Source organism: Lottia gigantea, assembly GCF_000327385.1.
Source record: "Lottia gigantea unplaced genomic scaffold LOTGIsca_41, whole genome shotgun sequence".
NCBI lineage: Eukaryota > Metazoa > Mollusca > Gastropoda > Lottiidae > Lottia > Lottia gigantea.
In genome coordinates this window covers 634,903-659,577 of record NW_008709421.1, presented here as the reverse complement: position 1 = coordinate 659,577, position 24,675 = coordinate 634,903, and the positions used below count along the sequence as shown (strand labels likewise).

At 31.1% G+C, this 24,675-nt stretch overlaps 2 protein-coding genes across 2 annotated transcripts; one reads left to right on the top strand and one right to left on the bottom strand.

Moving 5' to 3' along the window:
- The first annotated feature begins 752 nt into the window (after positions 1-752).
- On the top strand, positions 753-6,586 carry LOTGIDRAFT_204153 (hypothetical protein). Its single transcript, XM_009060222.1, has 7 exons — positions 753-902; positions 2,106-2,166; positions 2,423-2,483; positions 3,715-3,792; positions 4,058-4,147; positions 4,368-4,484; positions 4,847-6,586. The coding sequence occupies exons 1-7, from the start codon at positions 779-781 to the stop codon at positions 4,934-4,936; spliced, it is 621 nt and encodes a 206-aa protein (XP_009058470.1). The 5' UTR covers positions 753-778; the 3' UTR covers positions 4,937-6,586.
- Positions 6,587-10,624: 4,038 nt separating this feature from the next.
- LOTGIDRAFT_122584 (hypothetical protein) lies at positions 10,625-16,798 on the bottom strand (the record flags this gene model as incomplete). The annotated part of the gene is made up of 7 exons (XM_009060221.1): positions 10,625-10,925; positions 11,937-12,042; positions 12,437-12,563; positions 13,778-13,850; positions 14,661-14,795; positions 15,296-15,412; positions 16,710-16,798. 7 exons carry the CDS (start codon positions 16,796-16,798, stop codon positions 10,625-10,627), a joined length of 948 nt encoding a protein of 315 aa, XP_009058469.1.
- Positions 16,799-24,675: the final 7,877 nt, after the last annotated feature.

Here is a 24,675-nt window from a genome sequence, read left to right as displayed (position 1 = left end):
TTGCAAAACCCCTGAAATCATCGAATGTACTTACATCGCATAGAAAAGAGTTGTCGTGGGGAGTCCAGTCGGATCGTTTGACCTTTACTTCCCATTCTCTGCGTCTCCTTTTATCCTTAAGGAACCTGTGCATCACTATACCTTCTCCAGATTTGACAGAGCATTTCTATGCCACACATCGAGGCATTCTGTTGCCAGACAAGACCAGGAATTAGGCTTAAACAACGTAAAGAATACCCAGGCTCCTACGCCTAAACGTCGCGGGAAGGGTAACAATATGGCGGCCTTCAATCACGTGACCACTCTGCGCCAATCATAGTTCAGCGCGGCGAGATCACAAGTTGGCCAGACTCTCTCTATTTACGGCTCTGGCCAAGCCATATTTTTATCTGCATAATTTTTGCACTATAGGCTACTCTTGTGAGTAAGAAGAGCGTTACTTTCTTCGGAAACAGTCATATATTTATTGTTCAGCTGTTAAAGCTCAATTTCATGATAACCGAGCCAAGATAACCGCTTGAGGGTATATATTCAAATTCTAATTTTAGAATATAATGATTCTTCCAAATTACAGTTGTTTTTTTATGCAACATAAAATTTGAGATGAAGTTGAATGATACTTTTATACTTCTTACAGTACGATATTGAATAAGGCTTCAAGAAAGTCTCATTGAGAGACTGGAAAAACTTTCTACAAGGGGAATTCGACCCGGAAGTTAACTGCATAAACGTCACCGGGGTATGCAAATGAGGGTGTTTCCTGTTGTAAAGTGCCAAGATGGCGAAAACATACGACTATTTATTTAAACTTTTATTAATTGGTGACTCTGGTGTTGGAAAAACTTGTTTATTATTTCGTTTTTCAGAAGATGCTTTTAATTCAACATTTATTTCAACGATAGGTAGGTATTTGGTATAATAATCTGCTTGTAGAATCTGCAATGAATGATCAGGCCTATCTCGGCTCAGGCTGATTCTGAATCAGATAGAAGAAATAAAGTCTGACATCATTCAATTTCATAGGCTAAAAGCCTAGCTTTTTCCTCCTAAATTACTTGAAAATAATAATGGGAAAAAGTACTTCAGAATATCTTCCTCTTTTGTTTTATTAACTAATGTTTTAACAATAAGTCTTAAAGTTACACAATTGTTTACACAAAAGCTTACTGACATTGACACTGACAGTGATGACAGTATCTTGAGATTTAAGCAGGCTGTCAATTCAATTTCAATTTCTAGCCCATTATATCACGACAAATGCCACACCACTATATGCTGAATGCAATCAGCTCATCTTGCTGTGACTGATGAGGAGGTTATATTATTTCACATACCGGTACCATACTACTTTCATCATCACAGATTGGTTTAAGCTAAGGGGCCTCACAAAATCATTATAATATTTAGCTGCTGTAAAACAAACACATTGGATATTTAGCCACGAACCGATCTTGTTTCTTTTTTGCTTTTTTCATAGGGAATTCCATTTACCCATACGCAGCACAAAAAAAATGAAGAAAGGTGGCAATCATTGCCGTCAAGGAGTCCATAAAGGGCTAAATGAGACCTGAAAACTAAACCCAAAACTAACCGTAAAGAAGACCCTAAAGGCAGCTGGACCTTGTTTGAAAATTTTCAACATATGGCCATCCCTACCTTACCTTAAAAAAAAACTTAATCGCATATTCCACATTAGATTTTTTTTACTGCACATGGATAAACAGTAACGCCGGCAAAATAGCCACTTCATAACACAAATGGATTTTAAAATCACAAGAGCATGTTTTAATTTTAGGTATAATGTATGGCTGGAAAATATAACTCCTGCTAGAACAACATGTAGATATCAGATAGGGAATCAGAAATGTTGGAAAAAGAAGCCTAGCTCCAATAAGTGTCCCAGATAGACATAATAAGACTTGATTACATCTTGTAAATCCGTTTAATAAACGCTGTCTGGCTTGGAACAGTCTGTTTTTTGAGTCACTATAAACTTTAAATTACTGGTATGCTATAAGAAATTATGTTATAAGTGTTATATCAAATGAAGGGAAGTACCGATATAGAAAAATTTTCCTGAAAAAACTTTTATTGATATATTTTAGGTATCGATTTTAAAATTCGAACGATAGAATTAGATGGTAAAAAGATCAAATTACAAATATGGTGAGTTATAGGACTATTTGTAGAAATGATATTATATTAAATTGTTCCTACAGCCTATCTACTGTATCAACATCATGCCATTTTTATTCGCCCACATGAAATTGTTGCCCCACAAAATGATAAATCTCACAAAAGGAAACATAATTTATTAACAATTATTGTTAATTCAAATTTTTGAACTGCCACATAAACCCTCTGTTTGAGACAAAATATTTGAATTATATGAACAAAATAGTAACGTTTGTTTTATATTTAGGGATACGGCTGGACAAGAAAGATTTCGAACTATCACCACAGCGTATTACAGAGGTGCCATGGTGAGTTGTTATTTTCGCATTCAAAATCTATCAGTTCTATTTTGACTTTCTTCAATGTTTCTGCATTTCTTGATGGTTGGATGATATGGAAATGTATCAGTTTGTTTGGCTATAAAAGTTGTTATGTCTGATTTTACCCATTAGGAGGGCAATGAAGTCAGGAAAACTCATCTTGCTTGGTAACTTCTCAATAGGCTAGATATATCACACTAAAAAAAGATAATTTTATACATTAACAGTTTTGAATGAAAATATGCTTTTTTTGTTAAAATGATGAAATTTCTTGGCATATACAATATTTCACATTTCTATATGACAAGTGGATGCAATTTGATTATTAAAGATTAAACCCAAGCATGTGGATATTATTAAAGATATAGAAGTATTAAACCCAAGCATGTGGATATTATTAAAGACATTTAAGTATTAAACCCAAGCATGTGGATATTATTAAAGACATTTAAGTATTAAACCCAAGCATGTGGATATTATTAAAGACATTTAAGTATTAAACCCAAGCATGTGGATATTATTAAAGATATAGAAGTATTAAACCTATGCTTGTGGATGTTATTAAAAGTCTAGAAGTATTAAAACCCAAGCATGTGGATATTATTAAAGATATAGAAGTATTAAACCCAAGCATGTGGATATTATTAAAGATATAGAAGTATTAAACCCATGCATGTGGATAATATTAAAGATATAGAAGTATTAAACCTATGCTTGTGGATAATATTAAAGATATAGAAGTATTAAACCCATGCATGTGGATATTATTAAAGATATAGAAGTATTAAACCTATACATGTGGATAATATTAAAGATATAGAAGTATTAAACCTATGCTTGTGGATAATATTAAAGATATAGAAGTATTGAATCCATGCATGCGGATATTATTAAAGATATAGAAGTATTAAATCCATGGATGTGGATATTATTAAAGATATAGAAGTATTAAACCTAGACCCATACATGTGACAATTATTAAGATTCACAGGTATTAAACCCATGTATGTGGAGAATAAAGATTTAGATAAATGAAATCCATGCATACGGAGATTTTTTAATATCTCTATGTACTAACCCCATGTACCGGTAAGTGGTAAATATTTATTATTCTAGTACTGGTACAAAATATATTTCTAATGTAGAGGACTATAAAACTCATACATCCTGTCAACTTTCATGTAGAATTTATTTAAAGATTTGTTTATTTTTTTTTCAGGGAATCATGCTTGTATATGACATAACCAGTGAAAAATCTTTTGAAAATATACGAAATTGGATTAGGAATATTGAAGAGGTAGGTACATGAATGATATCCTTGGTTGACACAAGCTTATACAGCGATAGAATTTATGTTAAAATAAACTTTATCAACATGACATCCGAATGATATCTGCAATAGTCACATCCTAATTTGGCCAAGATTTACAGATAAAAGCTATTTGTATCCTTATAAGAAAACAGTCTGATTTCAATTCTAAGAGGGAAAGAGATAGCTGAAATTATTATCAGCTGATAAGGCAAATGGTTAGTCTACAATATAGTTTATTTTGTGTTTTTAGCATGCGTCAAAAGATGTTGAAAAGATGATTCTGGCAAATAAATGTGATATGAATGACAGACGGCAGGTATCTAAAGAACGAGGTGAAAATGTAAGTATGCTTTCTATAGCCTCAATTTCGAATTTGAGAATTGTGTGATAATATGAAAATGAGAAATTGCGTCTATCCTGATATATTAAAACTTCTATAGCAACCAGTTATAGGAAAATAGAGCCCATTACATTTGTAATTATACATTATGGTATGCCTTGTTGTTGGAAGAGAGCTTGCCCTGCTTCAAGTTAATTTTATTTATCATGTGTATTTGTAGTTGGCTGTTGAACATGGAATCAAGTTTATGGAAACTAGTGCCAAGGCATCAATAAATGTTGACGAAGCTTTTTTCACATTAGCTAGAGATATAAAGGGAAAAATGGACCGACGATCAGTAAGTCAATATCTCGTTAGGCCGCTGCTTCATGAATTAGACAGTTTTGCTATTATATTTTATAAGCTATGTTAATCATTTCTGAAGGTACAAAATCATGATCAGGAAAGCATCTGCATATTTTGAGCACTTTCCCTCTTACGGCTCAGCAAAAAAGCTGGAATTCAATCCTCACTTGGGTCATCAAAAGAAGGAGGCTTTCATGGTCAATTTTCTCACATCAAATGCACAAGGTTGTGAAACTATTTCTTTTCATTTGAGATTTACAAACCTGTGTATTTGTATTGTGGTCTGTTGCATCAAATCATTTATGTATTACCTCCCTTTGCTCTTAAAGTCAAGATGAATTTGATTTTTTTTAGGATTCAACACCCAATGCAAAGCAAGCAGGATATCAACTGAAGAAAGATAACGCCTCTAAAAAATCATTTTGGAAGTGTTCCATCCTTTGAAACCGTGCTTTAAAGAGACTTGTGATTTTCTTATGTTGACTGTAAAGTTTTGTACAAAAACACCTCTATATATCAAGACATCTGTGTTAGTTGCAATCTAAGAACTAACAGGGCTTCATTCAAACACCAATCTTCATCTTAGTAATTTTACATTGAGAATTAGCATCTTCAACCATTTTTCAACACCACAGATTCCATCTTCTGCTAGCTTAGAATTGACAGAAGAAAGAGAGATTTTCAACTCATTGATTTATGAATTATGATTTAAGAGAGCAGTATGCAATTTATTTTGATTAGAAAACAGAGCAAGCTATTGGGTGTAATGGCTTGCTGTTATAAGCTGAAACCTTCAGAATAACTAGGAGACGTATTTCTCAAAAATTTAGTAAATTTCAAAAATTTATGTAATCCTTTGAAGTAGTTATAACTTTCAGATAAGAAAAGGGACACATGTTGAATTATAGTTTTCATTAATTTTCACTTCACTCTTAGAGGTCCTGTATGGAACTTTTGCAGTTTATAAGACACATTTAAACTAGAAGTTTTTGTACATGATTTTTTTATGACATAGAAATAAACCTAGACAGATGGAGACACTTTCTGCAAACAAAAAACAGGGTATCTAAATTAAAATTTGAAGAAAATCTTGATGATGATTTCTAAAAAGGCACGATGCTGATTTCAAGCTGGAAATAAATTGTGTACTTGCAATTCAGGCTGTCAGAATTTAGTGAACCATGGAACAATTCTGAAGACCTAAGGTCACTGTTAAAGATTTGAGCCATTAACAGATGAAAGATTAGTCATGTTAATTGCAGGCATATCTTTTTCAAATTTTAAAGAAAAAAATATTGGTCTCATAACAAAAACATGCACCAAGTTGACGAAAGTTTGAATTGCACTGCACAATATTTGATAGGATGCATTTATAATAAATCTTGTCATAAAAAATATTCTAAAATTTAAACAAGTGTGTAGTACTACATCAATTTCTGGTTAATTTATAAGTAATTTGGGATGTCACCTTTAAAGGTTATAAACTTTTCATGTTGTTTGCATTTGGGATAATGACACGATAATGTTTTAAGTATAAATTATTTATCCACATACCAATTTCTATTTTTATGCTTAATTTCACATAGACAAGAATATTATTTTTCTATGATAGTTTAAATCTGGTTGTAACACAATGATCATTGTATATCTGTGTTGAAAAGTAAATTTTGCTGCATTTGTCTATAAATAAAATTCTACATAGACCTTCTGATAATTTGATGTTAACACTGTGAGGTTCTATAGCACAGTCGGTTGGTTCTTAACATTACATCATTTGCTTGGTTACGTCAAGCAGTTGTAGGTTCCGATCTTGAATGGCATGTGCTAGTCCGTTGACATTGAATAAGTCATCTTCACTCATAATTCTAGTCGACCCAGCTGTAAATGGGTACCGATAATCTGGGAAAGATCAATGCCAAGAGGTTTGGCAAAGGACCAGCTGGTAGAAAGGATCCTTAACTATGTTTTAAGAGATAAACACGAGGCCAGCTTCATGAAAGAATGACTAAAGAATAAATACGTGTTCAAGTCATCGTATTGGTTCATCACTAAAGTGTTAAACTGTATTTCTTAAAATGGTGATTTTATCTTATTTTATGTCATTTTGAAACTACTGTTTTTCTAAAAAATCTTCTGATTACATCAAAAAACTTTTAGATAAAAATCAAGATTATGAGGAAACGAATTTTTTTCCATTCAGATCTAATTGATCAAATGAAAAATCTTTATATTTGTAGTTTTCTCCTAAATTAATTTTTTTTGTAATAGGCACAAGCATCAACAATTGTACAAATTAGCATAAAATGCATTTAATGTAATGTATAAAAAGAAATACTACTTCTTAGAATGAACATAAATTTTAAAGTCTCAAACTTGGTCAACAAGTGTATATATTCATCAGTTGGACTTACCATGGGCCATGACTAAAGAATAGAATCTCTATTTAAAGTGATGTTTCCATTAAAATAAATAATTATGGAAAAACCCTTCTAAATTATTACTTAGTTTTATGGATTTATTGGATTATAGAGGGATTCCGTCGTATAGTTTTGACACCAGATATTTCCACTAATGAACAAAGACTCATTGTAGCCAAGTTTAAATATTATTGTCATCCTTTGAGGAAGTATATCTTTAAAAACGTTTACATAGTGGGTTTACAACTTTGGTATATATAAATTTTTTTTAAGGCTCTGTTTGACTTGTTGTAATAAAGTACTCTCTTGCAGTCACATAAATAATTTGTACATATTTTGTATATGCTATTATTAAAATAATGTTGTACATGGATACCAATATTTTTGTAAATAGCGCTGTCCAGTTTGTTGTAGATTTTACTTTTTTTGTTGATTTCATGGTTTTTCATTATTTTGGTATAACCTGGTTTTCACATCTAGACGCGATATATTGAAATGAATTGTTTATCAGTTATAAAGTCTTTTATTCTAGTCTTGTACTGATATTGTTGCAATCTGGAATCTCACCATCATCCGATGACCTTTGAATGCAAGGAAAGAAACCATTAAGTTTTAATCAAATGTCCATTGTGACATTTTTAAATAGAAAATGCTCTAATTTTAAACCCACTTTATGCAGTTCCCTAAAATTACAGACTGCTTTTAGGTTTTACCATATTCTCCTTGGTCTGTGCTTTTGTAATTTCAATTATACTGTTTTTACAATCACCAAAAGATTTTTTGTGAAAAAGAAGGGTCAGTTGACATCTCCCAAAGGTACAAGCCTAAGGTGTATTAAGTACTTAAATTTAAAAAGCACAGTATAAAAATCTTATTTTTTGGAATATTTGGTTATAAATTGGAAAAGCAGGTTATACCAAAATAAGAATTGTTTATAATACAAATCATGTTAATTATTAAATGTCCTTTTGTTAGATTACTGTTCTTTCATCTGAATTTTTTCAAAAAATTGTTTTGATATTTCATTTAGTGAAAGCTAATTTTGTATTTTAAACTAATGCCTTGGACAAGTGCACTGATAAATGACTTCTACTGTTCAAGTTCTATCATGGCTGTTGATTTGGCTCTATTTGCCTGTCATGACCGACGGGGCAGCTCAAATGACTGGTGGTCAACATCCTCTATAGGACATCATTGTAGAAGTTAGTCAAATGCAAACTCTCTAATGGAATACAAAGCCATCAATCACTGCTTAGCTGTATTGTACAGCGATATCAATATTTTCTCAAATTGTTTTAGTAGAAGATGAATGATAACTTTCCATTATTGACTCTTGCTTCAAGGATGATTTTATAAAACCATTTATTAATCAGTTATTTTTAAAAGTTCTTGAGAAAGTTTGAGTCTCATGTGGAATTTATCATAAATTAGTCACTATGTCCATTATATTAGTTAAGAATGAACAGAACTTCAATTGTTTCACCACCTGCATGAAAAAAATACTTTGTATACAATAAAAGATCTTATCAACATTGCAAGGGTGTTTTCTTTTTAACTACTTAGCTAAGTATAACATCCCAAAGTCAAGTCCTAAGATGATCTACCCACTTGTGTGGTGATTCCCCCCTTCACTCCAAATCTTTTATTGACTGAGCATGTGATAGGTCTAATATTGTAATTTTGTGAGATCATGGAAGGCAAGTGGAGTCAACTCAATAATATGAATCTGCATGTTTATTGCAAGTTGTACTACTTGTATTTTAAGTGAATCTCAAATTGCAAAGAGATCTTGATATTTTAAGTCTGACCAAATGTGAAGTCATATGTAAATGTAAAAAAATAGAAAACAAGATAATGGAAATTGGTGTTTGTTTAATCTTAAACATAACAAGTGAATAAATAATTCTTAAATAATTAATATTTACAGAACCATATTTGCTCTTCAATATATTCAACCATCAGTGATAACACTGATATCATTGTGACCCAATAAACACTGAAAACTTTACTTAATATCATCATAACCAAATAACAAATTAAAACTTGTCTTGATATCATTATGACTCAATAAACACTGAAAACATTACTTGATAACATTATGACCCAATAAACACTGAAAACTTCATACTATTATGACTCAACATTCAACACTGAAAACTTTATCTGATATCATAGTGACCTGATAAACACTGAAAATTTTACTTGATATCAATATGGTCCAATGAACACTGAAAACTTTACTTGATATCATTATGACCCAATAAACACTGAAAACTTTACTTGATATCATTATGACCCAATAAACACTGAAAACTTTACTTGATATCATTATGACCCAATAAACACTGAAAACTTTACTTGATAACATTATGACCCAATAAACACTGAAAACTGTACTTGATATCATTATGACCCAATAAACACTGAAAACTTTACTTGATATCATTATGACCCAATAAACACTGAAAACTTTACTTGATATCATTATGACTCAATAAACACTGAAAACATTACTTGATAACATTATGACCCAATAAACACTGAAAACTTCATATCATTATGACTCAACATTCAACACTGAAAACTTTATCTGATATCATAGTGACCTGATAAACACTGAAAACTTGTTATCTATGGCCCAATGAACACTGAAAACTTTGCTGATATCATTGTGACCCAATAAACACTGAAAACTTTACTTGATATCATTATGACCCAATAAACACTGAAAACTTTACTTGATATCATTATGACCCAATAAACACTGAAAACTTTACTTGATATCATTATGACCCAATAAACACTGAAAAATTTACTTGATATCATTATGACCCAATAAACACTGAAAACATTACTTGATAACATTATGACCCAATAAACATTGAAAACTTTACTTGATATCATTATGACCCAATAAACACTGAAAACTTTACTTGATATCATTATGACCCAATAAACACTGAAAACTTTACTTGATATCATTATGACTCAATAAACATTGAAAACTTATGTAAAACAGGAATAGGTGAAACCATAGCACTTTTTGACTGTTTTGATTATTTAAAGCGATAGGTCAAATAAAATTTCAGTAAATCTTGTAATGGTTGCATTAAAGCTGTTTCATCATGTGACAAGACAAACATGATCCGTTTTGCCGGGTGATTTGATAAAGGAGCAATTAATTCCCCACAACCAGAACAATATCCACCTTCATTTCTTAAATAAATAAATTACTATTTGAAACGAATTAGAGATACAATTTAACTTATTCATGGTCAATTTAATTCATCTATTCCAATGAAATATAAATTCACTTTAATACACTCATTCATTCCAAGTTACTTGTAAAAAAACTTAAATTTTAAATGAAGGACCTGACAAAGACAACCATAAATTGCATGAAATATCATGATATTGTTTTATGAAAAATAGTTCACTAGCAAGATACCAGATGAACCCTTTTTAAAATTACGAAATGTGATTATGAGAAAACAAAGAAAAACATATTATATTATTGCACAAATTTTAACCCTTTCCACAGAAAAGAAACATCCTCTACTCTTAGTCAATTGATTTGCATACTGGACCCTTGTAGCTCTATTTATTTGATTACACAGTCATGAATCATTGAGTCACTCACAGAAAAAACCTGAAACTAAAAATCTAGATCTACATTCTTAACACTGTTAAATATTTTGAGCTAACTAAGACACTTTCATCTTGAATTCACCATGTCCTTTTTTTTCTTACAAGTGTAAGTTATCTCCCTTGAGTTCTTCAATCCACGTAATCCCATGATGCCACACTTTGCACCAGCCAGACAACATCCTGAATCCAAGGCTTCTTCTAAACTGAGTCCATGAATTAAACTATATAAACAGGCAGCTATGAATGTATCTCCAGCACCAGTAGTATCCACCATTTGTTTGGGAGGAAAGGCTTTAGATGTCACAACAGAACTGTCTGGAATTTTAGCTGCTGCACCACATTCTCCCCATGCACATATCACAGTTTTACTGTCAAAAATGTAAACAAAAAATTGATTATGATATTGCCTAATAAACAAACAAGTGGTTGCCTAGCAAGATACGCCCACTTTCCTGATACATTTTCAGTATATCAAGGGCAGTCACCTATCTGTGTCAAATCATACCAAAAATTTAATTTTTGCAAGTTATTGTTGATTTCAACAAACACACATTATTTAATAAAGTTCTGACATAAACTGTCATCTCTAACGCTAAGAAATTTTGATGCGTTTTTACTAAGTCATGGGCAATAACTCAAATTCCTTTGATCGAAAAATTGTCAAATTTGATCTTGACTAAGATCTCATCATTATAAATGATCATACCAAATTTCATTTAAATCGGATGAAAACTGTAGTCTCTATTGTGTTCACAAAAAAATTTTGATGCATTTTTCATAAATCAAGGGCAATAACTCAAAAACCATTCATCGAAAGATAGCCAAATTCGAACTTGTCCAAGATCTCATCATTATAAATATTCACACCAAATTTCATTGAAATTGGATGAAAACTGTAATCTGTATTGTGTTCATTCAATCCATACGGCCATACACCAAGTTCAGTATACATCAAATGAATCGCTGTACTACTAGTGGTATTGGTAATCCCATCAAAAAGTCTTCTGTGATTGGTTGTCTGGGAGGTTGACAAAAGCGATCAGTTCATGAAATATTTCGAGAGTAACATTTTCATACTACAAGAGTTTTATTCACTTTTTCTCTTTTGTAATTTTCGAAAGGGTTCATCCCCAAGAGATGATAAACAAATTCACCAAGTTTTGTGCAATTTGACGATTTTGGTGTCAATTGAAAGAACATAACAATTTAAGAAAAATGTAGAAAGTCGATTTTTGAATTTCGCTCTTACTTTTTTACTAGTTTGGTTGAATTTTTTAAGTTTACAGGCTCATATCCAGTGACCTTGATCGTGATGATATTGACCTTGAAGCTTCAGTCAAACATAAATCGCAACAGGTCAAATAAAATCATGTACTTACTTTTTCTCTGCTGATTTTTGTGATACAAATGTTTCCATATCATTAAAACCATAATGTTTAGCATAATCTTTACTGAAGAAGGCATAATCTACTAATGGTATAATATCTTCTACAAACAACAAAATAAATTGAAGAAACCGGAAAATATGGTTAATAAGCTATAGAAGAAGTTTTGAGGTTGAATATTATAATTGAAACTGTACAATCAAGAAAATCGCCAATCAAAATCCCCCATGTATTCTTCAACCTATTTCCCCTCTTTTCAAAGGCAACCTGACGAAGCAGCTAGCAGCCACCTGTTTTATGACTGTGCAATCAGATCCACATTTTGTGCAAATTTGAAAATACTTGTGACCCAAAATCGGGCAGGGTACCAAAATGGCATTGAATGTCTGGCACTACCAGGTAAATCAAGTCTCAGGAACTAGGTAAGGCTGGATTTGTCAAAGAATCTCCGGGTCTTGCACATAACATTGTTCATGATTGTATATAACATTTACCTAATGGATATGTTCGTATTTTCTCAAATTCTAAAGATATGGTAATTCGTTTATGACAATCAACTGATAGATTATATTTTTTAATATCCAATATCATTAATCTGATATCATCATTGTTTGGTCGTCCCTGTAAATACAAAATTAAATGTATTATGCTATTATCGATACATTAAACGGATTCTTTCAATTGAAAACCACTAGAGGACGACAACCAGCTCCCTTATTTATCATAAAGCAGGGCTGTTGATTTATTTATCTGTATTTGCCAGGCATGTCTGATTGGAATTTCAAAATAACTGATTGCTAGTTTGGTCTTTAGAACATTCTCTATGAGATGAGTTCTCAATGAAAATTGTTCTTAATTTACTTGTTAAAATGTTTGGTTGCGAACAGTTAGAAAGCATGACAACAACAATTTTTCACTTGCTCTTGTCCTCGGCTTCATCCATCAATAGATCAGAATGCTGCAAGAGGTGATATTTCGAATGCTGAAGGTCGAGGTATTGAACATCATAAAGTATGCAACATGAGGAATATAAGATGGCTGTTGACACTTCGATTAAACAGATCTTCTATTCCATTTTATGGAATTTGCCATCTTGGCTTTTATAATTTTGGATTATAGACAATTTCATTATTTTTACTGTTCATACATACTACCTCTTTAATACAAACTATAGTTGAGTAAAGATATTTATGCAAATTCTGGTACTAACTTTCTAATTTTCTAAACTCTTGCACCTTGTTTTAGCATGAATCTATACTCTGTGACCTAGGCCAGTGCTTTCATGTGGCTTTGTTCTCACCAACATTAAACACAAACTTTCCACTTTGTTTTTTTAGGTTGGATAAGTGATATAATAGAAGTCTATCTCAAATCAAAATAGACTTCTCAATTGTATTTATGTTTTAAAGATGGGTTCCCTTGTTTCATGTATGAAAATGAAAATGCTTATACTGATAAGAATAGAAAAGAAAGGTCAAAATGTCTTTTCTCAGTTTATCCAGACTGTACATACAAGGACATTTATGATTAGTTAAAACTCTTAATTATATGCAATAAGAAAAAAAAGATATGATTAAGAATACATGATAATTCATTACAAACACCAATTAACCAAATAGTTTGCTTAATATGACACTAAAAATTACAAGGAAACCCATCTTTAATCGTAGGTGGATGTACGTAAATATCTCTGCTCTACTCTACTATGCATGCATTTGTTCAAAATTTTTAATCCTAAGGTAACATTTCAATATTGTGGTCATCCAGATGAAACATGAAAATTCCATCAAAAGTTCAAAAGGTTAAGGTTAAAGTCATAAAACAACAATCCTTACTTCAAAATGAATCCAATTGTAAAGACTTAAATCAACCATTTTAAAATCTTCATAAGTTAATTCTCTTAAACATCTAAATAAATAGAATTACTTTGTTATTAAATTTCTTCAGAGAATAAAGTGTCTAAATTTGTTTCAATGACTAAATAAAGCTGTATGTTTCACTATTAAAGGAATAGTCAAATTTTATAGCAAAAAAACCCTTAAAAGATAATGATGTTTCAATTTTGTACCCACAGAAGGGTACGGAAGAACTTTTTACCTCATTTTTGACCCAAATCGCTTTTTTTGATATAGCACGTTTTAAGACAAACTAAGAACAACATCGACAAAAAATTATGGAATGCTTTTATCTAGTCATTATTGATAAAAAATTCTCAAAGCTGACTATTCCTTTAAGAATGCTGTCCATCACCAAATTTGTCTACATGAAGAGGAGGGTTGAATGAATAAATTGTCTAATTTACAAATTACATTTGAGAATACTGGCCATGGTTTTTGTCAAAGGATCATATTCGTAATCGTTTCGTACCGACGACTGCCATTCTCGCTATGCCTGACAATAACCTTGTATGCATTTGGCGGGTAAATTGGGCTATTTTTGTCCTCCATTGTTGACATCTGACTAGTCTCTGACACCCAGACATCTGAATATGACGAAGATAGAGACTTCAAGGGAGATAACTAACATCTGACGAACTATAATGTGGTCGTGGATGTAACTTCCACCTAACAAGATGTTCTTCCAGCTGCATACGAGGTTATTGTCAGACAAGGGCCGCCGTAGAAACGAATGACTGATAATCTTTTAAAGATCATTTGCTTATACTTATGGTACACAAACAGTCAATGTGGAAAGACAATGCCATTAATTCAAACTTACCTGTTACTATGTAAGATGGTTCTGGAACCGTTTTCACTATTAACTATGACTATTGAAACTGGACATTTACTATTATTACATATAACTATATTACTTATATTGACTCCATATTCTTCAAAATCACTCATTATAAAGCTAGAAAATAAACATATTAATACAGCCTTTCACTGGCCAATTTCACTTCTGTTTCATTGTGCATTAGTGTCAGGTATTGAGATATTGCGATATGAGATAATGGAATAACAATTAAATGTAACTGATAGGAGTTTTTAACAACCACTGTTTACAAATAGTTTCCATCAATTTCAAGTCAGTGAGAAAAATTTGCGATACCATTCACAAACTTTTATGGAATGAGAGGTATCGTCAAGTATCAGTACATGACCTTACAATACACATATTGTGGCATGACGTATCAAGATACTCCAACTCACTGATATATATCATGCCAGCACTACTTTATTTGATAGAAACTGTGGAACCATGTATAAATTAAAATCATGGAACTTGTGCCATTTTGAAATAGTTTTGAAAGGTCAAGGCCATTAATTCACTGATTTTAACAACAGAGATTATAGGATATCTGGCAAATAATACATATTCTAGTGCTTTCATATAGCTTAGTATGTACTTACTTTTTATTTTGACAGTCAGAAACAGTACCGAAATATTCTACATCACAACCTAGCATAGATAATACAGTTGCACTATTACTAGCATTACCACCTCTCTCCATTATAGTATCCATTGTTCTAGAATATTCAATAATAAGATAGCTTGACAGGGGAGTAATATAATCTTTGCAATGTGGCGCTATTACTTCTTACTTATACCTTGACTGCAATAGTCATCTTTCTAGTAAGACAGAAGTTTGCAAATGCAGCGATTTGATTGGATTGTATGCTAATGAATACAGTCAATCAGAGGCCTCAACATAATGCATAGAATTGGATAGTGAATACTGGCTATTGCAGTCAAGGTATAAAACAAAGTTTGTAAAAACCCCCATAAGGCCCTTTGCAATTAATGATATCATCGAACACTTAGTTTTAGAGCACCCCTTTAATACTTGACTTGTAAAATGTTCACGAGTTAAATATTGAATGTGTTTCAAAGAACAAGGGCAATAACTTATATCAAATATTTTTTTTTTTGACCGGTGATAATAAACAATTTCACTGAGTTTGTTTAAATACGTCAATAATTTTTTTATAAAGTGTTAACAGATGGAGATTCTATTCTTTAGTCATGGCACCTGGTTATACCTGGTTTTTTAATGTAGGCGCTATCATCCAGTGGAATCAGTCTGATCTATATCACGATGGCAACAAATGTCTCCAGTCTACAAAACATTGCGTAACTTTTACGAAATTGATTTTTAGGATTGCTCAATCAAAATCATGTAATGAAGATGATAAATTTCAATGGTTGACAATTCCTCACATATCCTGCATGAAATGTATTCTAAAAGTTTCAATTTGAAATATTGAGTATTTATGAAGCTATAACAAAACATGTTTAGTGCACTCCGTTTCTAAGCAACCCTTCAAAAACAAAGTATGTTTGATCCAGACAATATATAGATATGAATAAGTTACTTTAAAAATATTTTAAGGTATAATTTATGACGTTTTTGATAATAATGAAATTTTGCATACCAGCCCTTTAAGGGGTCTCATACAGATGATGAGCAAATAAACATTTGCTAAACAAAACTGTGAAATAGTGAAGAACTATAATTAATTGGATGGTCGCAGAAGCCAACTGCTTAGCAACCAAATCCAATTTTTGCTAGAAAGCAGTCGTCAATGAAAATCCAGTAACTCTTGGATTCAGCTCCAAAAAAATACTTAACCCTGATAACAGAATCTTAGAAAAGGCTAGTATTGCTGCTAGCTGTCTTGACAAAATTTCATTCATTGCACACTGCATTGCCCATCTTTAATTTAATAGGTATCTTAAAATCTAAAAGTGACCTATACCCTAGATTCTTTGAAAACGTTTGAAAAATGATGGGCTGAAATTAATTTCTAATTAAGAAATATTTACCTCTGATTGGTGTCCTCTAATGGGTATTGTTTAACAACAGTTTTAAAATCAACACAAACTAAACCAACACATAATATCCTTTTAGACATGGTCTTGTAAGACAAACGTAACTTGGATAACTCTGGACGTTAACTTTTATTCACTTTATCCACAGGTCACCAAAGATAACAATAAAACTGCAGCAGATTTCCATACACAATTATCTATAAAACAACAAGATACTATATATTATCATAAAGGCCAAGTCTATTTATTTTTTTGTTTTACATATCCTTCTACCTGAATTTTCAGAAAAAAAAATAAAATCAACTTCACAGCGACCTTCATTCCTGATGAAAAATATGCATCATCAGAAATTCCCTTTATTGATAAAATATAAGATTTTTTAGTTAAATTAAAGTATAAGCATTATTCTAATACAATAATTCAGTATATTCATTAAGAAAGGCTAGGTAGAATCAGAAGTATAAACATTATTCTAATACAATAATTCAGTATATTCATTAAGATAGGATAGGTAGAATCAGAAGTATAAATATTATTCTAATACAATAATTCAGTATATTCATTAAGAAAGGCTAGGTAGAATCAGAAGTATAAACATTATTCTAATACAATAATTCAGTATATTCATTAAGAAAGGCTAGGTAGAATCAGAAGTATAAACATTATTCTAATACAATAATTCAGTGTATTCATTAAGATAGGATAGGTAGAATCAGAAGTATAAACATTATTCTAATACAATATTTCAGTATATTCATTAAGATAGGATAGGTAGAATCAGAAGTATAAACATTATTCTAATACAATATTTCAGTATATTCATTAAGAAAGGCTAGGTAGAATCAGAAGTATAAACATTATTCTAATACAATAATTCAGTATATTCATTAAGAAAGGCTAGGTAGAATCAGAAGTATAAACATTATTCTAATACAATAATTCAGTATATTCATTATGAAAGGATAGGTAGAATCAGAAGTATAAACATTATTCTAATACAATAATTCAGTATATTCATTAAGATAGGATAGGTAGAATCAGAAGTATAAACATTATTCTAATACAATAATTCAGTATATTTATTAAGATAGGCTAGGTAGATTCAGAAGTATAAACATTATTCTAATACAATAATTCAGTATATTCATTAAGACAGGCTAGGTAGAATCAGAAGTATAAACATTATTCTAATACAATAATTCAGTATATTTATTAAGATAGGCTAGGTAGATTCAGAAGTATAAACATTATTCTAATACAATAATTCAGTATATTCATTAAGAAAGGCTAGGTAGAATCAGAAGTATAAACATTATTCTAATACAATAATTCAGTATATTCATTAAGAAAGGCTAGGTAGAATCAGAAGTATAAACATTATTCTAATACAATAATTCAGTATATTCATTATGAAAGGATAGGTAGAATCAGAAGTATAAACATTATTCTAATACAATAATTCAGTATATTCATTAAGATAGGATAGGTAGAATCAGAAGTATAAACATTATTCTAATACAATAATTCAGTATATTCATTAAGATAGGATAGGTAGAATCAGAGGTATAAACATTATTCTAATACAATAATTCAGTATATTCATTAAGAAAGGATAGGTATAATCAGGAGTGTAAACATTATTCAAATACAATATTTCAGTATATTCAATAAAAAAAGATAGGCAGAATCAGAATTAATTTCAGTACAAATTTTATGATGAATTTAACATATGTTAACCTGAAATAATGAAGACAGATGTCATCGAGTTAGGTCAAAAGGTTAATTTGACCAACGTTCAAGAGGGATGTCATTAGACCCATATTGAAGTAACTATGGTAGAAAAAAAAGATAATAAAAGAACGCAACGAAAGTTTGGTCTAATTTTAATTACTTTGCAGTTCTTCCCTATGACCAAGAAATTGGAAATATTGTGCACCTAAAATTTGATGAATCTGAGGTGGCATATAAATACCATTGTATCACGAATACAGGTATTGAAATGGTCTTATCAACCCATATTAAACTAAGCCCACTACACTTCATTTTGAGACTGGTGCTATTTAAGTCTGACTAATCAGATAGGTAGAACATGTAAACAAAATACAACATCGCTTCGCACTGCCTGTTTTCTTTCCAAGTAAATATACCAACGTAAGGTTTGATTTTTCTCTCGGCTTAAATTCTTTAACAAAGATCTTATTCAATTTTGTACCATACATAATCTCAAATATGTAATGGCACGTTGATTTAGTTTTGTTTATGTTTGCAAACAATGCCTCATAACGAGTGACTTGTTTTGATTGGCTGAAATTTGCTATCAATACAGTAGGACCAATTTTGATTAGACAATATTAAGCTATGAATATGTAATTTTTCTCACTTATATACATATATGTAAATCTATGATGAAACCATCATGTAACAAAACATCACATACATGAAAGGCTCCATAACAGAGTCATTAAGAGCATTGGTTGTTTACTTGGTTATATCAAACAAATGGTTGCTGTGGGTATATCTCATTTGGAAAGTCTGATGACCTGCAATAAGTCATCTTCACGCTTCATAATTACAGTCGACCCAACTGTAAATGGGTACGGATAATCTGGGAAAGATCAATACCAAGAGGTTTGGCCAAGGATCAGCTGGTAGAAAGGATCCTTAATTGTGAACCTAAGTTGTTATCCTTGTAAAATATATTCACTTTGCTTAATTATTAATGAAAATAATTTCTGTATCAACTTTTCTTCTATCACACATAATAAATTCCTCGGTCCAATGAAATTTCATTGATTTATCTTTAGACATTTACCTGGCCTAGATAACTTGTATTGATTTTCAAGTTTTTATGCTTGAATGTAAACCTTGCCTATAAATCCAAAAAAAATTTGTTTAGTTTTTTATTCATATGGGTTACTGTGGTGGTAATTAACGAGTTCACCATGTTTTCATGCCTCAGCGATTGTGACAGTTGGCTCAGTATTCGCTTTCACTATTCTGGCTTCTGGAGTAGATGGTCATGGGTGATGACTATAAATGCTCCAAATTTCATGTAGGCATATATAATATATTTTTTTAATTTCCAAGGTCTAAAATGTATCAAATGTCCTCTTAGAAAATAAAACAATATAAAGAAAATAAATTAAAAAAAAACATTATTGATTCACAAGATTAATATCATATGTATGTTATAATTTTTTGTAATCTGGTAGAAAAATACTGTACAGATTTAAGTAAAATAAACCCCTATTGTAGAGAAATATGTCTCCTATGTGTTCTACAGGCCCGCAGCTAGGGGAGGGGCATCGGCCCCCCTAATAAATATTTGGCCCCCCTGAAAATTTTTCAACCATAATGTTAAAAATGTCCTGTTTTTATCGTTTTATATAGACAAAGAGCAATTCTAAGGCTTTTAAGCTGTTTTATAAGTAGGTTTGCTGTACAATACCCTCGCTTACAGCTGGTGTAATTGTTGATTATTATCATTGTTGATTGTCAACCCCGTGAAACACTAAAACACATATTTTCAATGTATATATATAGTTTCTTTATTGACTTTTTGAATCATATAGTTGAGCCCCCCTTAAAAAAATTTTGCCCCTCCTGAGACCCCGGGCTAGCTACAGGCCTGGTGTTCTATAGCTTTCAACTAATAATATCAAGCCATTATAAAGCCACACACCAAAACTACTTAATAAACAATTAGTACTCTTCGTTTTTAATCAAGCCTTTTAGAACAAATTCAGTTCGATCAAGTAGATAGATAGATATAAATAGTATACTTTAGAAATATTTTCAGGTATAATATACGTTTTTGTTAATGAAAATGTTTTATAAAAAAAGTGGAATACCCTTTTAAGGCTGGTTTGTTAAATTAAAGACTGTCAATATTTTAAAATTATAATAATTTATTATACATGATTGATGCAACAGCACAAATGACATAATGTAAAGATTCCAATGCTCTTACCAGCTGTGCTACAACCCTTCCTCAAGGATCATAACTCCAATTGCTATTGACTACCATGTGACAAAAGGAAGATGTCTTGATTGTCCACCAAAAATTTCAAGCTTTGCAAGCAACTAGCTGATACTTTTATTTCCTTATTTTACTTTTTCTATTATTTGTAGACTTATTTTTTATTGAAGATTTGCATGGACTAACATAGGTGACAATAATTTACACCTACATCAAAAATAGAAGGGGTATTAAAAAGAATTAAATAAAAAAGTGAAAACATAATAATGTTAAATCAAAATTAATATCAAATCTACGGAGCCCCTAAGGCGCAATTGTAAACATATTTATTTATTATTTCGTTTAAACGAATTAATTTTTTCGTCTATTTCGTTTAAACGAAATAATTAACCCATCTTTTTATTTAAATTTATTTATTTTTAAATTCTTATTTCGTTTAAACGAATTAATATTTCGTTTAAACGAAATAAACATAGGGTATTTCGTTAAAACGAAATAAATGATGTTATTTCGTTTAAACGAATTAATTCTTTCGTTTAAACGAAATAATTATTTCGTTCAAACGAAATAATAAATAAAAATGTTTACAATTGCGCTTTAGGGGCTCCGTACAAATCAGAATCTGAAACATGTTGTTTCTAAATTTCACATTGTGCGATTTTCAGACAACTAGTCTATTTCAGATATCGAAATGGTTCTACAATTGATGTATATATTAAACACAGTAAAAATATTTGTTATTGTAAAAGTTAATTATAAAATTAAATATATTACCTCTAATTAATTGTGTTCAGTAAATATTCAACTTTGTCCTATAGGAATATTCAGGCTGTCTTCCACTCCCAGAAATTACCCTATCAATAAATAATAATTGAACTAACATGAACGTAAAAGAAAGGAGAGCCTGGAGAATTATATAATGACAGATCAACCAATAATCAATACAGTCTCATAACATTATTACTCGTAGGCCAATCAACTCAAACTTCAGGTTGCGGTACTTAATAATAAATTACTATTGCTTGTCGTTTTATTTTATTTCTATATTGAATAAATTTAACTCCTTTTATAAAACTTCAATCGGGAACAATTCAAACATTAAAAACATTTCTTCAAGTCCATGGTTTGTCATTTTATGCTGTTGATTTAGGCATTGAATATATGTAAATAGTCTTCAGAAGTACCAGAACTGTACAAACTATCCTTCAAATATTCTATCCTCTCTCTAAAATCTGGGGTACTCGAAATTGTTTGTCTTGTTGATAAGAAATAATAGGAATTAGGGTGTACAGATACATTTTTATTATCCAGTCTTCTAACTGTTCTACATTATGGAGGAATCTTGAAAAAGGTGAGTTGTCAAGGTTATTTTTGGTCGATTTCTGAGATCAAGATACAATTGACCTCTGAAAATCATTAACTTATGGAGTTTCAAAACTTGAAGAAAGCAACTCGTCTAAGATCAGATATTCTACTGATACATTTTTCAACTGTAGTTAAACCAGCTTCATGGTAAACAGTAAATCAATAAATAACTACAATAGCAATGAAATACCAATTAAAAAGACTCTGCAAAGTTGATGTTTTTGATGTCTCCATGGAGACAATGTACTCATCTTTAATTCAAGCTACTGCACAATTTCATAGCTTGGCAAGCCATCTAATATGCACTCACTAGTTGCTTTGATTTTAAATAAGTATATTTGGAAGTACACCGTTTCCTTAAAAAATCTGGAAAATGATTATGAAAACTTTATCTTAATACTTGGAAATGAAATGATCTTTAATGCTTTAACTCTTAAACTCAAGATAAAACTTATATAAATTTGTTGAAGTCTTCAATAGATGACTGAACTAAAGAATATCATGATCTGTCACATAATACTAGTTTATGGGACTTTTTTTTAAACTAAATAAAGATAGCTTGCCAGGCAAGTATTTTGATGATGGATAATCAAAATTATAATTAATTATTTTAATTATTCTACACTGCCCTATCCACTAATGTATAATATGTTGCTGTACCTTACATTTTTTTTTTAAATTTCAGGTTAATATCAGAATTAAATTCTGAAAAGAATCATGGATAGCTGCAATTTATATCTATCGGTTGAATGAGCAAATTATTAGAATCTATATATTTGATTTAGGCAGCAAAACTTCAGTATCACTGACACTCATGTTACTCTTATCACTGTCAATTTTATCAGATGAACTCATGGCAGTCAAGGCGCAAATCTTTTTATGACTATGTAGACCTAGTGGTTTAGTGACCCATCATTCTTCCATTTCCTGGAAAGCTTGCTAGCAGTAATCCCCGAATGGTCTTGCACAGAATTTAAAGTGGTAGATGTAAAGGCAGTGCCCATTTTCTCAATTTTTTGAGAAATTATGTTCATGGTGTCTTGTAATGTTAACATTACTGGCAAAATATTATTCTCCGACATTGATGTAGACAAGGAGTCTGGACTTTTAATTGGTATATCTTCAGAGTCTACTGTAATGTGCATAGCAACATCAGTATTTAGGTCCAGGAGATTATCTTCCTCTACATTGGAAAGGACTGGCACATCAGACGACACAGATGTATGTGGTTTCCGTAAGTTAGCCATTGCTGGAAGTGGAACCTTCGTCAGCAATTAGGCCTAATACCCAAACTCGTTTATAACAGGGCCTTAAAAATGTTAAACCCTGGAGCATCAGTTTCTAACTCACAGGCCAAATGACTCTCTATTTTATAACAAATATCTAAGGATTATCTTGATTAAAAATTTGAGATTAAAGATTGACTGTTCTATAGCAAAGCACGAATAAAAACTGACACCTACAGCCCAGTGTAGTGGACGTAGCAATAGTGTGAAGTAGAATTATATCCTTTGAGCTTCATTTAATTTTATTGTTTGTGGAATATTACGAAGTTTAGTCACACCGTGTAATACAAATGTCAATGTTTAAAAGTGTTGCTCATTGAGTCATGTCATGGTATAATTATCTTCATTCCATACCTTTGTTACATATTAAACTGTTGTCTTTCATTTATGAAAGCTTTTTGGATAAGCATTAGTAAAGTTATCAAGAAAAAGTCAACCGATAGACTTCACAACTTCTCTGTAAGGTGCGTCTAGTTTTTCTAATTTACCCAATTCTTTTTTATTTGCCGATCCGCTCATTTTCGGATTAGGTCTACTTCACCCCTGTCATGATCCGACAACACTTGAATTGAATAGTGATAAGGGTTACTTTCATTCGACAATGATTAGACGACAATATAATAACAGGAATGTCGACATTTGATTTTGGCTCATAATAGCCTAATGAATTTGCGAAGTAAGCTTCAAGAGCAAAATTACCATGTACAACACAGGATAGTTACCATGTATTGCACATGATACACATTTAATGAAGTACGATGCCTATACCGGCATTGAAAAACAAATAACATCTTCATATATTTATGCGATGCCCTCTTAAAACTTTGTTAAAATGAAAACAAATGTATTTTTTCGTTCCATTTAATTTTTATTTCATTTATAACTTGCACAAATACAACTCACAAAAACTTAGTTATTAGGCCTATGAATAGAAATTTTCATACGACTTATTTACTTCTTAAGATGCAATGACTCATATGTAGCACGTTTGGCCCTTTTCAGTAAACAATTATCCGCCTTATCACAAAAACACATGGCATGGCCCCAAAAAGCACCACTTAAACCACTGTCTATATCTATCAGTGACTTTTAAGCAAGAATTAGCAAGTTCCATGCATATGGGTCATTCTCCGATGCTTTTGAAGAACTTATTTTCGAAATAATCTATATTGATAATTGTCGTCTTTTTTACTTTTTATCTTTGTGTGACATGACAAAACATCGAGCATTGAACATCAATATATATTTTTCGTTTTTGCAGGCGAAATTCAATGCCTGTGAGTCACACTAGTCATTTCCGTCACAGCTGTACTGACTCTACATGATGGAA

What these genes read in the sequence shown, in the direction of transcription:
- LOTGIDRAFT_204153 (XM_009060222.1), top strand. Translation starts at nt 779, where the DNA reads ATGGCGAAAACATACGACTATTTATTTAAACTTTTATTAATTGGTGAC. An exon ending in GGATTAGGAATATTGAAGAG is followed by an intron (nt 3,793 to 4,057) that starts GTAGGTACATGA and finishes TTGTGTTTTTAG; the next exon opens with CATGCGTCAAAAGATGTTGA. An exon ending in CTAAAGAACGAGGTGAAAAT is followed by an intron (nt 4,148 to 4,367) that starts GTAAGTATGCTT and finishes GTGTATTTGTAG; the next exon opens with TTGGCTGTTGAACATGGAAT.